The sequence below is a fragment of the Copadichromis virginalis genome, linkage group LG1 (genome assembly GCF_057382275.1).
Source record: "Copadichromis virginalis isolate Kocher_CV1m ecotype Utaka linkage group LG1, C_Virginalis_male_GT1.1, whole genome shotgun sequence".
Taxonomy (NCBI): Eukaryota; Metazoa; Chordata; class Actinopteri; order Cichliformes; family Cichlidae; genus Copadichromis; species Copadichromis virginalis.
Window position 1 is genome coordinate 18,986,923 of NC_140618.1, and position 19,988 is coordinate 19,006,910.

The 19,988-nt window shown below is 40.6% G+C and overlaps 1 protein-coding gene and 1 long non-coding RNA gene across 5 annotated transcripts; one reads left to right on the forward strand and one right to left on the reverse strand.

The window, feature by feature from the left end:
- Window positions 1–126: 126 nt before the first annotated feature.
- Window positions 127–7,167, forward strand: LOC146718624 (uncharacterized). The gene is made up of 3 exons (XR_014919929.1): window positions 127–506; window positions 2,193–2,237; window positions 7,105–7,167. It is a non-coding gene; the product is annotated as an uncharacterized LOC146718624 (long non-coding RNA).
- On the reverse strand, window positions 3,504–16,499 carry tradd (tnfrsf1a-associated via death domain). 4 transcript variants are annotated; one of them, XM_085452958.1, is made up of 5 exons: window positions 16,376–16,494; window positions 8,622–8,782; window positions 8,240–8,520; window positions 7,079–7,226; window positions 3,504–4,328 (listed from the first exon to the last, which is right to left on the reverse strand). In XM_085452958.1, exons 1-5 carry the CDS (start codon window positions 16,477–16,479, stop codon window positions 4,030–4,032), a joined length of 993 nt encoding a protein of 330 aa, XP_085309084.1. In that variant the 5' UTR covers window positions 16,480–16,494; the 3' UTR covers window positions 3,504–4,029. The 4 variants fall into 4 exon arrangements, with proteins under 4 accessions (XP_085309084.1, XP_085309081.1, XP_085309075.1 ...); XM_085452955.1 differs by having other exon boundaries at window positions 8,622–8,785; XM_085452961.1 differs by lacking the exon at window positions 3,504–4,328 and adding an exon at window positions 4,737–6,866 and having other exon boundaries at window positions 8,622–8,785; window positions 16,376–16,499.
- Window positions 16,500–19,988: the final 3,489 nt, after the last annotated feature.

A 19,988-nucleotide genomic window follows, 5' to 3' on the forward strand; every position in this document is an offset into this window, starting at 1 on the left:
CGAGCGCGCGCTCTCTCTCTTTTTCTCTCGCTCTACAGGGCGGCGCTGATGGTGATGATGGCAGCGAGCGCGAGCGATTTCATCGTATCTTTTTTTTTTTTTCACGAAAGCAGGCAGGAGGGGCGCTAGAGGATGAGGGAGGGGAGGAGGAGGAGGGAAAGCTGCGCGAGACTCACCTAACGCGGACAATCTGGCTGACGTCAGAGCAGCCGAGCTCTAATCACGTCCGATGAAAGATTATTCAAACGAAAGAGCCGTTTAAATGGCAAACGTCGCCCCCGTGTCTCGTGGCATCAGTGGAAATCGTGCAGCGGTGGGAACGTTAAAATGCCCCAGCGCGGTCACCGTCTATTCCCTGGGACAAGCATGACGTGCGATTATGTCAACAGCATAAATAGGCCTGACCTTGTGATCCCGGCGAGCGAGTTTACTGTGTAAAAGTACTACAGTGATTTTTAAATAACGTTTTAGGAGTTAAATACAAATTCCGTGTATCCTATGCACAGGTATGCTATATAACGTCTGCCGTTGGGTAACTGTAACGGTGTAAAGCAGCACAATCGCAGTCACTCATATAACCACTAGCATAAACAACTGTTTACGAATGCAAATATAACACTTTAAGTTTTTTAAATATTACATTTAAGATCTTAAGCTCATTAAAAGCTTCATGAGGAAAAATGTGAAGAACAAAAATTCCCAAATTAATGTGGTGAAAGGTACAAAAAACCCCTCTCAGAAACAGGGAAGTGGTCAAAAGTTTACATCCACTCATCATAGGTACAAATGTCACTGTAATATGGGGCTTTTAATTACTGTTTTTGTAACTGTTCTTTTTCTAGGGTGGAGTAATTGTACAGGATACATCTTTAATGACTTTAAAACACTAATTTGGCGAATATACACCCCAATAATTGCTTTAATGTCTCTTAGCAAGTTGCAACCAGACGCTTTTAGTAGCCAACAACAAACTTTTGGCATAATTCTGTCTGTATACTCAGCCATTATCCTTAGCAGAATTGGTAGAGTTCATTTGAATTAATATGGTGTCCTGGTATGGACCTGAGTTTTCAGCATAATCCACAAATTTTAAGTAGGGTTGAGGTCAAGGCTTTGGAAAAACTATTCCAGAAATTTAATGCTAGCCTGCTTTATCAATTGTGTCCAAGTTTCAACTGTCTAGCTGCTGTCCTTGAGGTGCAGTTGAACATTTTGGAGGTAATCGCCTTTTTCATTATTCCATTTATTTTGTGAAATGTACCAGTACCAGTGGCAGCAAAACAGCCCCAAAACACGATGCTGCCATCACCATGCTGACAGATGGAACAGTGTTCTACAGTGAAAGCCTCACCTCCTCCAAACATACCTCTTGTGATCAGAGCATGGACTTTTTTTTCTTGGTCAGCACCCTTTCAGTCCGTGACTGGCTTCACTGTGGACAGAGACCCTGTTGTTACAGAAGTTTTCAGTTCATGGCAGGCCTTGTGGCTCCCAGCTTGTTCCTGAACATCCTAAACAATTTCCTCTCATCTGAGGGTGACAGGTTGAGTCTTCTGCCAGATTTTGGTAAAGTGAGGACATATCAGAATAACTTGTACTTATGTACAATAGTTTGAACTGATGATCTTGCAATCTGAAGTTCTTTAAAACTGGCTCCAAGAGACCTTCCTAACTTGTGTGAATCTACAAGTCTCCTTCTTAGAGCTTCAATGAGTTCCTAGGTCTTTCCTTGGAGTACTGGTCAGTCCAATGAGTGCTGTTAAACAAATCCTTTTGCCAGCAAAGAAAAACAACCAGTTGTAGTTAATCATAATCACTAAGGGGAATGAACGGTGGTGTTGTCAGTTTTTAAGACATTGTAGAACCTTTAGCACCACCTATTTAAAGTTTTAAGTCAGTGTTTGTACATATTTGAATCTGTATGATTGTGGCTCATTCTCAGCACCAAATTCTTGTTTTGTAAGTTATTAAAGATGTATTCTACACAATCATTCCTCCCTGGAAAAACAACAGTTCAAAGAAATACTTAAAAGCTCCAAATTGAGGTTGAAGACATCCACACCTGGACAACTGATTGCTCCAGACCAGCAAACTGCTTCCCAGGAAAGCAGAAGGGATGTAGCTACTTCTTTTTTTCACAGAACGACACAGAGTCCTGTAAAAACTTTCTTTTTGCATGTGCCTGTTTATAGGTTTGGGACAAACATACACAGCCATTCAGATGAAGTCTCTTTCAGGTAAGTCTTTGCTGATTTCGACAACGCACAACCAAACCACATCCTGCACATATCCCATCGGCTTAGCTCCACAAAAATAAAAAGAACATGTGTATCCAAACTGGCTGACCTGTTGTCACACCTGTTCACCTGCTGACCCCAAACCACAAAACATTATGTGGATTAATTTTATTAATCCACGGTGGTTAGCACTGTTGCCGCACAGCAAGAAGGTCCTGAGTTCAATTCCACCATCAGGCCGGGGTCTTTCTGTGTGGAGTTTGCATGTTCTCCCCGTGTTTGCGTGGGTTCTCTCCGGGTACTCCGGCTTCCTCCCACCGTCCAAAGACATGCAGCTTGTGGGGATAGGTTAATTGGATAATCCAAATTGTCACTAGGTGTGAATGTGAGTGTGAATGGTTGTCTGTCCCTATGTGTTGACTCTGCGACAGACCGGCAACCTGTCCCGGGTGTACCCCGCCTCTCGCCCTATGACAGCTGGGATAGGCTCCAGCGCCCCCCGCGACCCTGAAAAGGATAAGCGGAAGCGAATGGATGGAATTTTATTCTCCATCATTATGATCTAAATGTTTTCTTGAATTCATCTTTTAACCTCCATCAGGCCTAAAAGTCATATCATTTAAATCACTTGATGGTATTAACAATATCAGTGTCAGCTTAAATCAACATATGCCACATCATGTCAGTGCGGGCGTAAACGTCTCTGTACTCCATAAACCCACAAAATTCCCAAAAATATTACTGAGGACACAGCCTAGCTATCACCAGCAGTTGGAGCAGCAGGGACGTGTGTGTTTAACTTAGGACACTATGTATGTCTATTTGAAGGGTCTGTATCACATTAGTGTGTGTGTGTGTGTGTGTGTGTGTGTGTGTGTGTGTGTGTGTGTGTGTGTGTGTGTGTGTGTGTGTGTGAGATAAACACGTCTAATCCACACATCACATCTGGATGGATGGTCAAGTTAAAAAAAAAAAAAAGTAGGGGAGGGGCTCTTTTACAGTGGACCCTGAATGAAACCAGCACAGGAGCTCAACCTGTAGAAGCTCCATCCATCTTTGACAGCCAAGCTGAGATAAAACACACACACCTACCTCAGATCTGCCCTGAAGCGCCCACATCATGACTCAAGCAATGACACACACACACACACACAGACGTTCAGCATCAGCAGTTCAATCATGTGCACGTGTGTGAGTAACAGCCAGCGCTGGTGGAGAGGGAGGGTGGATTAACACTAAATTATACCTGAGGGACTTTTGACAAAATGGTGTTTTCAGGTTTAATTACACTAATGCATCAAACAGAAACATGAAGCTTGTTTTTTTGTCTTTTTTTTTTTTTTGTTCCTCAATCATTTAATTTGAATGCACCCATTTTGTAGGAGAAAAAAAACAGTCTCGCACTCATTAGAAAGAAGACCCAACAGGTTCCATCTGTAAATAGACTTTAAAAGGAGAAACATGATGACAACGGTTTAAACAGTGCATTAAACTCATGACAGCATTTTTAAAAAAGTGATGACAGATCATTCAACTAAATTAAAACAATTATCAATAATACTAATAATTGAAAAGCAAAGACGTGAATCATTCAATATACGCACACACTCCCACACACACTCCTACACGCACGCACACACGGGGGATGATTTGAAGGACGGGATGCTGTCGATGACAGATGTGAAGAACAAACACACTGTGTGTATAACATAAGCAGGGAGGACAAAGTTGCTGCTCCTTGCACAGAGAGGACTCCGCCCCCCTTCTCTGTTTTCACAGCTGAGACTCAGAGTTACTCTCGCGGCTGCGGGTCCAGAATATTTTCAGCCAGGCTCGTGAGTTTGCAGTCCTCCAGTGCTTTGACCAGTCGGCTCAGCTTGGCCGCCCTCCCCTCCGCCTGGATGAAGCGGCTGAGAAGCTGATAGGCTTGCTCATACAGCCCTTCTCTCTCGTACTCGTAGGCCAGGTTGTCTATTGCCGGGCCCTTCAGAGCGCGGCAGTTCTTCCCCAAGGCCCTCCCTACGTGCTTCCACTGACGGCCAACTCCGTTAGAAAAGCTCTGCACATCTGCCGCTGTCAGCATTCGGTCCTCTGACGGGGCCACAGGATAAAGATGAAGGGAAAGCATTAATGTAAACCGCAATCAAGTACGATTACATAAACAGTGTTTTACAAACAGATGTAAACAGCAAGCTCTCACAGAAGAACTTAGGGCAGGGGTGTCGAAACTCCTATTAGTTCACGGGTGACAGTGAGTCGAACTCTAAAACCATTACACAATAATGTATATATAAAAAAATTAAATAAAAAAAACACTCCTCAAATGTTTCCATCTCTGAGGTATAAAAACCTGAGCGAGAGTCAAGATTTTAATAATAGCTGGAACCATAAAGCTAAATGAAAGACACCCATCATCCCACTCCACTAAAAAAAAAAAAAAAAAAAAAAAAAAACACAGTCAGACAACAGAAATGAGCACTTTCTTTAAAAAAAAAAAAAACACTGCTCATTTAATAAGAAATGTATTTATACACCAGATGACAAAAATAATCTATGCGTCTCTCCATGTTTCCACATAAACAGAGTCCATCAATCCACCTTTTTAACTGCTTATCCAATTCACGGCTGCAGAGACAATGGAGCCAATCCCAGCTGTCACAGGGTGGAGGCAGGGTGCCCCCTGGACAGGCCACTTGTCTCTCAACTATTCCCAATCTCATTCACACCAATGGGCAACTTAGAATCACCAATAAACCTAATGTGCATTTTTTTTGAATGGTGGTGGGAAGCCTGTGGATTTAGAAAGTCACAACTTTTCAAAATCTACAAATACATTTTCACTTCCCAAACTTTTCCACTCCCACGTAGTAATCCCAGCATCACTACGTGAAGAATCACATTTCAATTTATCAAAAAATTTGAGTTTTAAAAGAATTTACTGAGAGTCTTTAGCAGGCTGCTTCAATCACACATTTGACTCTTCTGATGTAGTGTTTCTTTTCAGCTGATAACTCCAAATGCTTTTCTAAAAATGTCCAGGTGAGAGCACCTTGGGAGGGAGCTCTAAGCAAATAATAGTACCTGACTCTAGTACAGCAAACTAAATAGTCATATAATCAAAACTACAGTATTTCATACTAATGCTGTAGTTTTCCAGGAGTAAGTGCACACCTGAATCCTCAGACCAGCAGTGTTACATTCTCCGCTGATGTCCAGTCATCCCCCACTATGAGTGTATGACTATGAGAAAAGCTAAAGGCTGCAGCTTTCAACCCAAACTTAAACACCAATAGGACTTGTGTACATGATGCATTATTAATTCCTTGCTTCTCATTTAGTGTTGATGTCAGTTTGGCTGCTGTTTTATATAAAGGGCCACACATAAGGGACACTCAGCACCTCTGGAAACTCCTGTAAACATCTGTAAAATTAACCACATTTATTTTCAAGCTTCAGATTTTTTCGAAACATGTAAACCATGTTTCTAATTAGGTAAGTGAAATTTAGCCATGTTGGTCCACTTTTAAAAGCAGGAGCAAAGAGTCAACAAGAAGGGCTCATCCAGTTGTGAGGCTAGAAGAGAGGCAGAGCATCTGCCAGTCATGTATCATGACACTGCTGGTGGTACACCCAGCAAACGTTTAAGACCCCTGAACTTGTATGACCTCCCTGTGGACATTTAATAAATCCCTTTTCTACATACATAGAGCTCCGATTGCATACGGCTGGAAAAAAGCTCAAGTGGATGCACCCCCACACTGTTTAATTTTAATGTACACCGACAGGACTTTCATACTTTAATACTGCACTGCCCTTTTGCCAGCTGTAGCTGCAGATTCTGCATATTCATTCGCTTCATGTGCTTTAAGATTATAAAACAGCTGTAATGAGTAATTTTCAGCCAGATGGGGACAGTGATAGGATACCTCTCCAGGCTATCTGGAGAGATGGACCGGTGGATTTGAACCCAGGACTTCTCACTGTGAGGCAACAGTGCTACCCAGCTGACCAATGTCCTAACAAGTCTAAAGTTCATCTTAACTTAGCTTAAGCTTTATGTCTTCACTACCTCCTGAAGTGCACATCGCACTTAGCACCTTTAAGTTCACTGGTTTGGTTTTCTGGCTCACTGCTTCAGCAAGCAGCTGGTCTCAAGCAGCAAACACTACTTGCTAAGCACCAAACAACAAACAGGCAAAGTCAGCGAATAGCCTGTGATCACAGAGCTGTGTAATCTCATTGTTCATATGGAAAAAACTGATCAGAGCAGCTTTAAAGTTGTGCACTTGCATGATCAAAAGTACTGAAAAATCAGGTGCAATTAATAAAGAGCAGTCAGTTCATTAACAAAAATCCCTGCTGTTGTACTTTCACACTTTCCTTTTTTCCCATCAAGACCACCAACATCAATTTACAAACCCCAGGAGAGCCTTAATGTGTCACTGGGTGTTTAATTTCAGTTGTTTGGCAGCCACCAAATCTCCTGCATTTTTATTAATTCAAATTTTAGTTGACCCAATATGAAATCAGTCCAAGTATGAAAACCAAACACATTAGCTGCAGGCATTAATCTCTTCCCACTGACTGGCTGGATTAGGGAGTCAGCTGAAATAGTATTGAATTCATGTGCTGTCGAGAAAAAAAAAGTCAATCAACAAAGTTCTGTCAGCTTCTTGAATTTGTTTTTGCAGACACATGAGGAGAACGAGGAGATGGCAGTAAGCCCACCATTTGTAAATGAACGACAATCCCCGATAGTTAAATTACAGAGAATATCTAAATAATGTACTGTGGACAGCACACCACACACACGACTAGTAACAAGGACAGTCTCGACTCACCAAACACTCTGTTCTGAAACTTGAAGCAGTTGCTGGGAACGGGAGACTCTTCCTGCATGATGGTGACGGACTGTGAGGCAGGACCGCGGGCCTGACTCTGCAGCTGCTGCTCGAGCTCATCGATCTCCTCATCGCGCAGGCGCTCCGGCTGAAAGGCACAAAATGGCAGAAATCACTCAGAATAAAAATAAATGAGAACGTCAAAGTGGGCACACTCTCCGAAGGCCATAGTGACTACAATAAAGGGCAATGGCTTAAATTTGGCAGAAACAGGAGATTATTTGTTTCAAAATGCTAAATTTTGCGGTTACATTTTCAGTGGATCCAAAATCCTGCAGAGCAAGTACTCACAGGAACTAGAAAGAGAGAGGATATTTCCCATATTGGCTTCTCTTCTTTGGCTCTCTGGTAGAATCAAATTTAAAATCCTGCTCCTCACATACAAGGTCTTGAATAATCAGCCCCCATGTTAATGACCTCATAGTACCGCATTAGAGCACTTTGCTCTCAGACAGCAGGCTTACTTGCGATTCCCAGAGTATTTAAAAGTAGAATGGGAGGCAGAGCCTTCAGCCTCCCAGTTTGGATTCAGGAGACAGAAACCCTCTCTACTTTTAAGATTAGGGTTAGAACTTTCCTTTTTGGTAAAGCAAATAGCTAGGGTTGGATCAGGTGATCCCTGAATGCCCTCTTAGTTATGTTGCAATAGGTTTAGACTGCTGGGGGCTTCCTGTGATGCAGTGTTCCTCATTCTGGTCTCTTTTCACTCACTGTATGTTTTGACACCTCTCTGCATTTAATCATTAGTTATTATTAAATCTCTGGCTCTCTTCCACAGTGTGTCTTTTGTCTTGTCTCCCTCTCCTTAAACTCAACTGCTCCCAAAAGTTGGCTGTGTGGAACTCTAACGAGTGATCAGGCTGAACTGTCACTGAGAGAGTGTGGCTGTTAGCTTTCAGGAACAGGTATGATTATGACAAACCTGCTTGTGTGAATCTTTGTGAAAAGGTTTCACATTGCAGCTAAATTACCTTGCAAGAAAAAATCCCATTAGAAATCGGCCAGTGTCAGGCACGGTGAGGTGAAATGAGATCTACTTTTAAAATCTTTTTGCCTCTTTAAAATCACTGGAGAACAGTTTAACAGGAACATCAACCTTACCTGTGACAGGTGGATGTGCTGTAGGCAAAGATCCAGCTTGTCCAGACACCGATCCAGAGTATGAGTGCCTGCCTTGAGCTGGGTTTCCACAGTTAACTCCTGGGACAGAGCGAGCAGCCGGCAGGCGTGCTGGCAGAGATACTGTCTCACCGCTCCAGAGCTGTAGCTCTCCAGGAACTGATGACATGCTGCCACATTCACAAACTTCACCTCCACCCCCAGGAAGGGATCCGCGTCATGGACCTTTAGGATCTCAAATGTACCCAGGCCTCCAGCAGAGTCTTAACAGTGGAAGACTATGATTAATCAAGGTAAACCCTACAAGAGGTTTTTTCTATTTTAATGAGCATGCAGTATGAGAAATGCCTAACCGAGGGCTCACCTGTAAGTGTCAGCTTGATGACTTTGAAAATGATGAACTTTCCCTGTGGGTCTTTGTAGAGAGAAAGCAGGTTCACACCGGGACACAGCGACTGCAGAAACATGACTGCGCATCCCGTCCATTGACCTCCATCCACAGTCTTGTCCGCCATTCTCTGAACACTACTTGAGACAATTAATGCAGAAAGGTACACTTTCATATATTGTATATTCATCAAATATAAAGTGAAATATTTCAAGCTTTGTTTTTGCTTTAACTTCATTGATTTTAATGTACGGCTCATGAAATCAAGTATCTGAGATTAGTAGAATATTTGCCGAGATCAATGGGAATAAAAAAGGATTTACAAAGGAAACATCCGCATGTTTATACACTTGATACTTGGTTTGAGCTCCTTTGCCACTAATTACTGCATAAGTGCAGTAATTAGTGGCATGAAACCGATCAGCTTGTAGCACTGCTGAGGTGTTACTGAAGCCTAGGTTGCTTTGATTGTGGCCTTCAGCTTGTCTGTGTTTTGGTTTTGGGTATTTCTCGTCCACTTTGTAGATTTCTTGCGGTGGGAGTTAGGGTCAAGTGAGTTGGCTGGTAAATGTAGCAGGGTGAAAACATTGCCAGCAAACCATTTGGTGGTAGTTTTATCGCTGTGGACAGGTCCTAAGTGGTGCTGGGAAAGGAAATTGACATCACTATAAAGGTTGTTAGCAGATGGATTGATAAAGTGCTCTAAAGTCTCCTGGTAGACGACTGTGTTGACCACCACCAGCAGCAGCAGATGAAATGGCACCCTAAATTGTCACAGACTGTGGAAACTTCACACTGGACTTCAAACACGTTGGATTCTCCACTCTTTCTCACATATCCAGGACCTTGATTTCCAAATCAAATGCAAGTTTTACTTTCGGCTGAAGACGTCTGTATGTGGTGGCTCTTGATGCACTGACACCAGGCTCTGTCCACTCCTTGTGAAATTCTCTCAAGTTCTTCAATCCACTTTTTTCCCCTCTACAATCCTCTCAAGTCTTCTGTCATTGTGGTGCAAATTTTACAATACTCTTCATTCTTCCAGTCAACTTTCTATTTATATGCTTCAATACAGCAATGACTCTCTATGGCTTATCCTCCGTGAGGAGGGTGTTGATGATCGACTGGACAACTGTCAACTCAGCATTTTTCCTAATGATTGTGCTTGACCACGTGGTTAACAGAGTGTAAATATACTGTGAAATCCAAATTAAATATTCTACAATATTCCACTACATGAGCTACAAACCATAATCAACTGAATTTAATCAAAAACAAGTCTTGAAATAATATGCTTTGTGTAATGAATACAGAATACATGGAAGTTTACTTTTTTAAATTCAATTACATGAATGATATTCAATTTCTTGCACTAGCATAACAAATAAGACAGTGAGCCCTACTCTATCACCTGTTTGTAGGTTTGCTTGTTTGTTAAATTTGAGGATTTTCTCCTTTTCTCGTATTTCTCTTGTCTTAAATGTAATGTTTCTGGGTTTTGTTGTGTTATTTAAACATTTAACTACATTTTTGGATATAGATTTTTTTTTAACTGGTTCAAGGTAAGAGGCAAGGTGAACCCTGGATCGATCCATCACAGGGCTAATATTTGGAGACGGACATCCACACTTACTCACAGATAATTAAAAAAATACTGACAGCAGCAGCTCAGCCTCCTAGCAGATGCACCTGTTTAAATTTCAAGCTTTCAATTTCAAAACTGACCTCTAACTTTGAGATCACGGTCAATGAGATTCAAACTCACCTGAGATTTTTAACTCATTCACTGCCATTGACGTCTATAGACGCCAATGGCAGTCAACGTAAGTTGAACTGAAGCCCACCAGCAGTAAATGTAGACCTGCAAGGGGGTGCAGGGTTTGCGCACGTAAGGGATTGCGCAGTGAGACAAAAATGTGGTGCAAGTCTTGTTGTGTTTCACTGCCAGCCATTTAATGGCTGGCAGTGAATGAGTTAATAGATACACCAGCTGTATCAGATAGGGCTGAACGATATATCGCATTTGCGATAATATCGCGACATGATCAAGTGCAATTTTCTAACCGCAAAGGCTGCGATTATACTGCGATTATAAGGCTGTCCAAATTACTACCATATCCCAGAATTCATAGCGCGGCCCAGCCAAACTCCAGTTTCCAGCAATGGCGGCCGCTACTAAGTTTTAAAATTACTCATACTAATCTTTCTGGGTCACAAAATAAACTTTTAACATATTTTCAGGCGAGAAAGTAGTTGTGTAAACATCAAATATCTGCTCGGTTTATCAAGATATCCCATATTTGCAAAAGTGCTTCGACGTTTTCAGAGGCGTCTGCTACCCACCAGCTCGACAGCTAGCCGGGAGCTCGAGGGTTACTGATGCGGCCGAGAACGGCACAACTCCCGGCACATCATTTTCAGATCACCGCGGAGTTTCGCTGCTCGGGTTAAACGTAATATATAAGTCACTTAGACAACCTAAAAATGTTATTGTTGGGCTTTTTTCAGTGTTTTGTTTGTTCGTGAGTAAATCGGTTTGGCTGAGATTAAAGTTATTAGATTAGATAAAATAAAACTTTATTAATCCCCCGGGTGGGTTCCTCCTTGGTTTTCACACAGCTGACTAAACGTCAAACAGAAAACTTATTAAACAGAAGTATGAGACAGTCGAGAATTTACACCAGTGTCTGGTTATATTTTAGATAGCAAGAAGCAGACGGCCGAGTTTATTAAACTCCACCGAGACAGCGGTGACGCTAATCAGAACTAGACCGTCCAATTTCACGCCTTTAAACTTTAAAGGCGTGTTTGTGTGTGTGTTTATACAATTGCTATTATGTTTGCACTTTATGTGTAATGTTACTGACTGCAGAGATCAGTAAGATGTGTGTATTTTTTATTTATTAGTTTTATTTATTTAATATTATTTTTTAATTGAATGACTGTCTAGTAGTTCACAGATGTCGAAAAACTGAGTGTGGTAAAGCCACTGATTTTTTTTATGTATATTTCTGCAATCTGCACATTGTACTGACTTTCATTTTAATGTTTACACCAGGGTTCCTTGTCAGCACTTTATGCTCAGATGTTTGTAAGCTAAAAATAAACTATTGTGTATGTTCAAATATACTGTTGTGATTGAAGAAGTTAAATAAAAATGTCAGTCATCAATTCATGCATCACCTCATGTCATCATAACAGAGGTCTGTCTTCCAGGAAAGAACAGTTTAAAATTAATGTAATATAGTATTGGCCATACTATATGATGTATTGCTTGTCTTTGTTTAATAATACAGAAGACAAAGACCTTAAAAAATAATCGCATATCGCATCGCAATCGCAATATTGGGGCAAAAAATCGCAATTAGATTATTTTCCATAATCGTTCAGCCCTAGTATCAGACCATTGCTTCGTTCTCGAGTTATCACATTATCGCCCAACAAACTTGGGCGTCCACGTCCCCCAACCACTCGCTCAGCAGGATAATGAAAATACCCCATCAGCCTTTTACGACTAAGGGGCAAAAACAACTATTACTCAAACACGCATGTCTTTGGACTGTGTGGTGAAACCGGAGCATGCAGAGGAAACCCATGAAGATGTAGGAAATATGAAAGTCCACAGAAAGGCCCCAGTACAGCAGGAGGTTTGAACCCAGTGTAAATCACTGTTCCTCCACCGTCAGCAGGTAATAAAAACATGTGGTGAGAGACGTACGTCATCTTAAATTCAGGCTCTAAATTTTTGATCAGTGGTCATTAATTCTACGTCTCATTTTATCTGAAGCAGGAGATTCAGTTTCTAATCGTGTTCACTCAGAGTGATGGGATAATAAACCGTATCACCTCTGCTGACTTAACCGCCCGACCCACGGCAGCCAAAATACATCCACCATGTTTCTGGCCTCACTCCACCTTTTTTACCCCAGCTCCCTTCTGAAACCCTCATTACATAAAAACATGTTTAATCTCATCCCTCCCCTCCCCCACTCCAGCCCCTGACTCCTGTGCCCTGGATGAACCGCTGAAACCTGCTGGTGCTGTCTCTATGCATCCTGACTTGGAGCGCTCTGCAGGGAAAGAGGAACCTCTGAGCTGGATTAGGTGCACGTCCTCGCATTTTACTGAATCACAGTATGCTTGGCGGCTAGGTGTACAGGAAACGACTTAGGCAGTATGTAATTATTTGCTATCCTATCAACTGGTACACTGGAAGTATACTGTGAGATTAGTTTAGCAGCTGGATGAGGATTAAGTGATCATCGGGAGCTTAAAATATAAAATTCATCCTTTGCTGCCAAAAGCCAACCTCTAGTATTCCCTGGAGAGCTTGTTTGGGTAACAAAAAAAAAAATTGATTCAGAAGCATGAATCAAACGAATTCAAAAGTGGCTCATTTTGTCCAGTCCAAAAAAATACGAACAATAAATTCAGATGACATAAAAGGGTAAAAATGGAAAGTCCTCACATTTGAAAAGCATAAGCAGAAAACATTTCATAATTCCCCCTGACTAAGTTTGCAAATGATCATTTTCAATTATAAATGTAGCTTTTTAACATCTACTCGCTTCAATCCATACATAAATATAAGAATAACTGACACTGAGGGCTAATAATTTGTTTAATCATCCCTATAATGATCATATCCTTATGACCACACAGCATTAAGTTACACTTCTAGCGTTTTTAGTAAAGCTCTCTGTTAGAAAACAAAACATGCCAACTACATGGTGACGCCATGCCATATATCATTTATCTGATGTCAAGTCTGGCAAGAGATTTAAAATGACCACAAATTCTTCTTTTTTCTTTTTTTTGGTCTAAAAAAACCTTGAAAAATGTGATCACAGGGTCTGCAGGTAACTCTGTTGCATGTGTCTGCCACACCTGTGTGGGAGTCATGCAAGAAAAAGGTCTTTATTGTCAGGAAAAGACCATCCCTACATGGTTATGTCAGCCTGGGGGGGAGCATCTGTGACTCAAGTGGTCAACAACCAGTAGTTAAATCCTTGGCATGTCCATTCTGTATGCTGTGGTGTTCTTTGGCAACATATTAAACCCCAAATCTCCTCCCATGATAATAATCCTCAGCACACCGACAAATCCACAAAGGAAGACCTCAGAGGCAGGAAAGGGAGGGTTATCGTTCCTGTGAAGGTAACACTTGTTACATCCAGGAAAACCCTCAAACATCTTTCAATTGATGGACATGAAGGAAGAGAGGTCAAAGATTTGCAACCCAATGTGAAACACCAGGTGGACAACACAAGCTTCTGTGGCTGAGAGCGTAATTACTTTTTCACACAAATGAATGATGTGGTGAAGCATGCGACCTTTATCTGTAGTCACTGTATCAAAGATCAGAGGTTTGCTCGTCAAAGAGAAAAGCCCAGTTTCCAGAGGATGTACTAGGTGCTATTTACACAACTGAATATTGATGGAAAACAGCTAAAGCTAGAAATATTGATTCCTCATATCCGAAAGATCCTTAAAGTAGTTTTAACAGTAACAGTGTGATCTGACCATCCAGAGATATAAAAATGAACTGACTCTGTCAAAATTCAGAGGTTTCAGCTCGTGAGAAGTGGGTGGCAAAATCAGAGCCTTCGTGGTCATTCATCATCCGAAGCTTCAGCATTCTGTGATTAAATCAAGTCGGTTTTTCCAAGGTTACAGTGTTTTTAAGTTTCAAGTTCAGTTTGACTTGTTTCTTCAGTGAACTGCTGGTTAGAGAGGACAAATTTTCCTCAGCAGAAGTTTGGAAAACCTGAGGCCTTACATGTTGGGAAGGCTCCTCTTTACAGTCAGTATGAATAAGAGGAGCACGTTTTGCATGCAGACGCATAAAAAGTAACTTGTGTTTTTGATCACCTTAACTTGGCAGGTCTTCCAAAACCATTTCAGTTAACCATAAACTTTGTTTGCAGTCTATTTTTGCTCAGGCAAGTTTATAAACAGTTTGTAAACTGTAAGTAATGAATTAAGGGGCAAGAAAAAACATTTTACTCCTCTGGAATATCCGAGGTTTCTGAATTGATTCCCAGCAAAATATTATATGGAAAAAAGCACACAATGACTAATAACACACCAAACACAATCTGAAATTCCTCCTCTTCATCATGAATGCCTCTAAAAACTGCTACAGGAAGCATCTGACGGCGGTCGCGGCTGCTGAAGGCGGCTGTTTCAGTTACTAATTTCAAGAGTTCATTTGTTATTTTCCACCTTCACTGTTTGTTATCTAGCTGTTCATAAAGGACACGAAAATGTTTTCAGTTTATTCAGATTTTGTTTTTATCTTATTTTGACTTAGAAGATCAGATCACATTATTTCCAGTGTCTTTAAAACAGTTATCAATTTATTTTTCAATTTAGCCTTAGATTCCTTTTAATTTTGGGCTGCCATGGTATCAGAAAACCCTCTTCAGCATGGCTCTTGTGTTTCAAGTTAGAACATTCTAATTAGGGAGACACATCCAACGCAATGTGTGAGGGGTTCATCTCTGAAAACGACATTTAGCACATCTGAACTAACTCAAAGTTACATTAACAACAGGAGGCTAGTTGTGAATAAGTTATTTATCCCCCTGTACATCGAATATGACTAGCACTTCCACTATAAGTAGAGTATGGATGACCTGGGTAATGAAGCTGACTTAAAATAATGGTTCCTACACCAGCAGCCTGAGCCATGGATCCATGCTTTTATGTCAAATTCTGACCCTACCATCTGAATGTTGGAGCAGAAAACAAGACTCATCAGACCAGGCAATGTTCCCCCCCCCCCCCTCCCCCCCGATCTTCTATTGTTCAGGTTTGTTGAGCCCCTGTGAACTGTAGCTAGGGTGGCACTCGCTGTGCCCTCTGCTGCTGGTATGGTCTTGTGCAGCTGCAGCCTATTTGCTTCCAAGTTGGATGTGCTATGTTTTCATAGATGCTCTCCTGCATACCTTTGTTGTAACTAGTGGTTATTTCAGTTGCCGTTAATTTCCTATGAGCTCAAAGCAGTCTGCCCATTCGCCTCTAGCATCAACAAGGCCATGTGATTGGCTGATTAGAAATCTGTGTTAAGAACAGGTATATCCAATAAAGTCGCAGTTAAGTGTATAATAAATACGTACATCACGATTACAGCTTTAGCTTTGACTTCTAAAGTCAGGCAAGCCAGAAAAAGTTCGAGATCCACTGAATTATAAGCAAAAACATTAACAAATGTTGCTATCTGAGGATATTTTATTACATTGCTATGTTTCCTAGCTTAAAGTAACAACAAAACCTTCGATTACAGCTTATAAACTCATCATAAATTAAGCCTTACAGAAACAACAGAAAACACACCCAGAGTTTACTCAAATTATAGACTATGTAACTTTAATGTCAAAGCTATAACTGTTGTCCAACTTAAAACTAGGGGACGTGGTTGCTATGCGACCCGTACGTACAGGTGAGCTAGCTGATTACCTTCATAACAGTTTGACAGCTGCATTGGTTTGAGTCAGAACACCGCAAAGATAGCTATTCCGTTTTAAAATGTCAGTACCTTATACTGAAAGGGATGGAGGTTACTGTGAGAAATGTCACGCAGAATAGATAGAGCTACCGTAAAGCTACGAGCAGCCACGCCGCTGAAGCGGCCCAAAGCCTCGGGAAGCCCACACGCCTAGTTTCTGCCTAGGAGGTCCTTTGATTCACCGTGAAGTAACACTTTGACAAACTCGGCTCAAACTTACCTTAAAACTTTGTTAAAGTGTTTGGTAACGCTTCCTTCTGTGGAATCACACGGACAGTATGAGCTTCCTGGCTTCCCATTGGGTGAGCAGCAATCAAGCTGCATTCTGATTGGTGAAAATCAACGAGGAAAATCGTGACGGGAAGGAAGTGTTTTTTTGTGTGCGTGAGGTTTTCTTTTTTTTTTCATTTTAACGTAAACGTTCATATGTAGTTCAACGAATCTCGTTACGAACAATTACATCTAGCATTTAATCATAAATATAAACCTGAACCAAAACACTGAAACACTTTACTGGCTCTTTGACGAGTCTAATTTCTCACTGTGTTCGCTGGGTTTTTGTGTGTTAACAGATTTAAACAGCTGCTGGGGAAAACCAAAACAATGCACTAGGCATATTTGCATAGTCACACAAAGCGATGCAGGGGTGCAAAGGTTTTCCGGAAATTTAGACACAGGTGCAACTGATCTAAGAAATCTAATCAAAAACATTAATCAAATGGAACTTTTATGTCATTTATGAACAAATATATCTGCTGGCTTCAGCTTTTAAATGTTATTTTGTTTAAATATATTTGTTTTTGGGGACTTTTAGCCTAACACAACTAAATCTGAATGTATATAGTCCTGTGCAAAAGTCTTGAGCCAACAGCTCATTATATTTTGTATAGTAAGAAAAATATTATTTTAAGATAAATATAACAACAAAATAATCAAAACATGAAGACAAAAATGTAACCAAGTTACAGCAAGTCTAAAAAAGTGAGTTTTTAACTGCTTTTTAATGAATACCACAGAGTCTGGAGGATCTCAGGCTCAGTGGGAGAGTCTGAGCACCACTGCTGCAAAAACTCTGTCTCCTTTAGTACTCACCCTGATCACATGATGTCTAGAACTTGCTAAAGATGTATGGAAGTTTACTGATCTAGACTAATGTTTGTCCATGAAACACTCAACACATAACTAAATTGGTAACAGTGTGACGTGTCGGTACTTCTAACACTTTTGCAGTGGCGTACAAAGAAGCTTTGTTAAACCAACAGAACAAGGAATTCCTATCATTCAGATGCAATGATATAAATGCAAGATATTAATTTCCAACTTAGAGCATGACACTATTGAAGAGTGAACCAGAGATTTAATGTGAACATCTAAAGTGAAAGCTGCATCAAAAGTTACCCCAAGGTTCCTAATAAAAGATTTAATAAATGTGGCATAGTTTCCAATATTTTAGACACAAATCTGCCAGGGGCACAAACAAGGATTCATGTTTTTCTTCAATAAGTTGGATAAAATTGTCAGTCATCAAGCTTCTAAAAGAGTCTATGCACCTATGCGATCTCTGTAACTTAGAAACACATTGGGGCTTAAGAGGTATATAACAGAATGTCATCTGCATAACAGTGATAAGGAATGTCCTTAAAAGCATTCAAAATGTGCTGAAGAGAGAGCAGGTATAACAAAAACAATCAAGGCCTGCAAACTGAGCCTTGTGGCACACATTACATCTGATTGGCAGCATCTTCATTTTTCTGCATGATCCCGAACACACTGCTGATGCAGTAAAAGCATACGTGTATAGAAAACACACAGTGGAACACTATCAGTAATGGACTGGCTTCCACAGAGCCCAAACCTCAACCTTGAAGCAGTGAATTGAAGCAGTGTGGGATCAAACAAAATGGCTTTGAAAGTCCATCAAGAAGCCTGGAGAACTATTCCTGAAGGCTAGTTAAAGAAATGATAATCAGAATCAGAATACTTTAATAATCCCTAAGGAAATTATGTGGGTTACAGTTGCTCCAAGACAATAACAGTAACAGACTAAACTAATTAAATAATACAATATATTACAAAGTTTACAAATAGCACGAGTATATACAAAATTGCTCAATTATAAATATCAAGAATATTACAGAGGTGAAATGTATATGATTGACATTTAACTGTAACCTGTGAAACTTTGTCATTTGTTATTTTACTGTAGAGCATGTGCAAAAGGGTGTAACTATTGCAGTGTGTACTGTGTATTAGATGGAGGAGTTGTACAGGAATGATTTCCTGTGTTGTAAATAAATGGTGGCTTTTTTGGCATCATTAGGGTAAAAAAAACAACAATAATCTAAAATAACCCTTTTAGCAAGTTCTAAGGAACCAGAGTGGTACTCCTCTTCCAGACACAGGCAGGCCACAGATAATAAGATCAGATAAGACCACATAATCGACACAGTTAATCTAAGAACGTTGTGAAAAGTTTATTTTTAGTCATGTTTTTAAAATGTTTTTCTCAAGCAATGCACAACGCTGGGCAACGAGCTTTCATAAATGTTTTATCTCATTTTTTTGTGTGTGTCAGAAGTCTATTTAAACCCTACCATATTAAAAAGGTAACACACAAAAGTGAACAGCCCCCAAAGATTCTCTGTCAGGAAATTTACAATTTGGATTCTTGTACATTTACTCTAGCCAGTCAGGTGAAGGTAACACGCCTAAATGTTGGATGTCCACAAAAAGAAGAATAAGATGAATCAGCTCCCGCATGCTTGACAAGTATAACAGCATGGATACATAAACAGTATAAAAGATTGATAAAGGCACTCTGATGCCATGTGTTGGTTTTGTGAATTCCCGTCCTGAAGCCTCAACATGAGCATTTTCGCAGTCGCCGTCTTATTTTTGAACCATTTTTGAAACAAGCACATGGTGGATTTAACTGTTAAAATGAGGGTTACTGCACAATCACAACTTGTGATTAAGAAGTTGGTATGCTTGTTAATACCCTGCCAGCTAGCATGGTATGCTTGCTGGATTATGCTCCTTTATAACTCTAATAATGACCATAATTCACAAGATGAACTTCATGTTTCATTCTGTATGACCTGAAAATAGCAACTGAGCCCATAAAAGCGTTTACTGAGGTCACAGAGTGAGGGGGGGCGAGGGTCTTTTTCTCATAAATGTGAATACAACCTGAAGTCTTCTTGGAAGCAGAGGAGTCGCCCCCTGCTGACCATTAGAAAGAATGCAGGTTTGAGACACAAGTTGGCATTACTTTTCAGACGCAGTAGCGCCATCATAACTACGGCTTTTCTATTTAAAAAAAAAAACGTTTTTGTCAAGTTTTGTTAGGCCTGAATGCAGCCCAGGTGCATACGCTATGCTGGGGACTGGCTCTGAATAAAGCAAGGAGAGCCATTTTCATACTTTTCCAGATTTCTACAACTTTAACAAATAATATAAGTAACTTTTTAAGGTGACCCCTATACCATAAGACTATTACAGAGGCCTGGGTTAAAATGTACACCAAGGTTGTTTTGTGCGTGTCTTTTTCCCAGCTTTTCTGTCCTCTCTCCACTGTCCTATTGCAATAGTGACTAAAAAGCCTAAAAATACACATTTTTAAAAAAAATTCCCCCTTCTTGGAATAACTAAAAAACTGAAGTGTCAGTAACATCACACAAGTCAAAGTAGCTTTGGTTGGCATTACACAGCATGTTGCCCATCATTGGTGGTTAGATCCAACCAAGACTCCATCCCTATATATTTACAAGTGAGAGGAGTGAGTGGAGTTCATCAGCCAGTGTAAATGCCCCCCCCCCCACACACACACACAC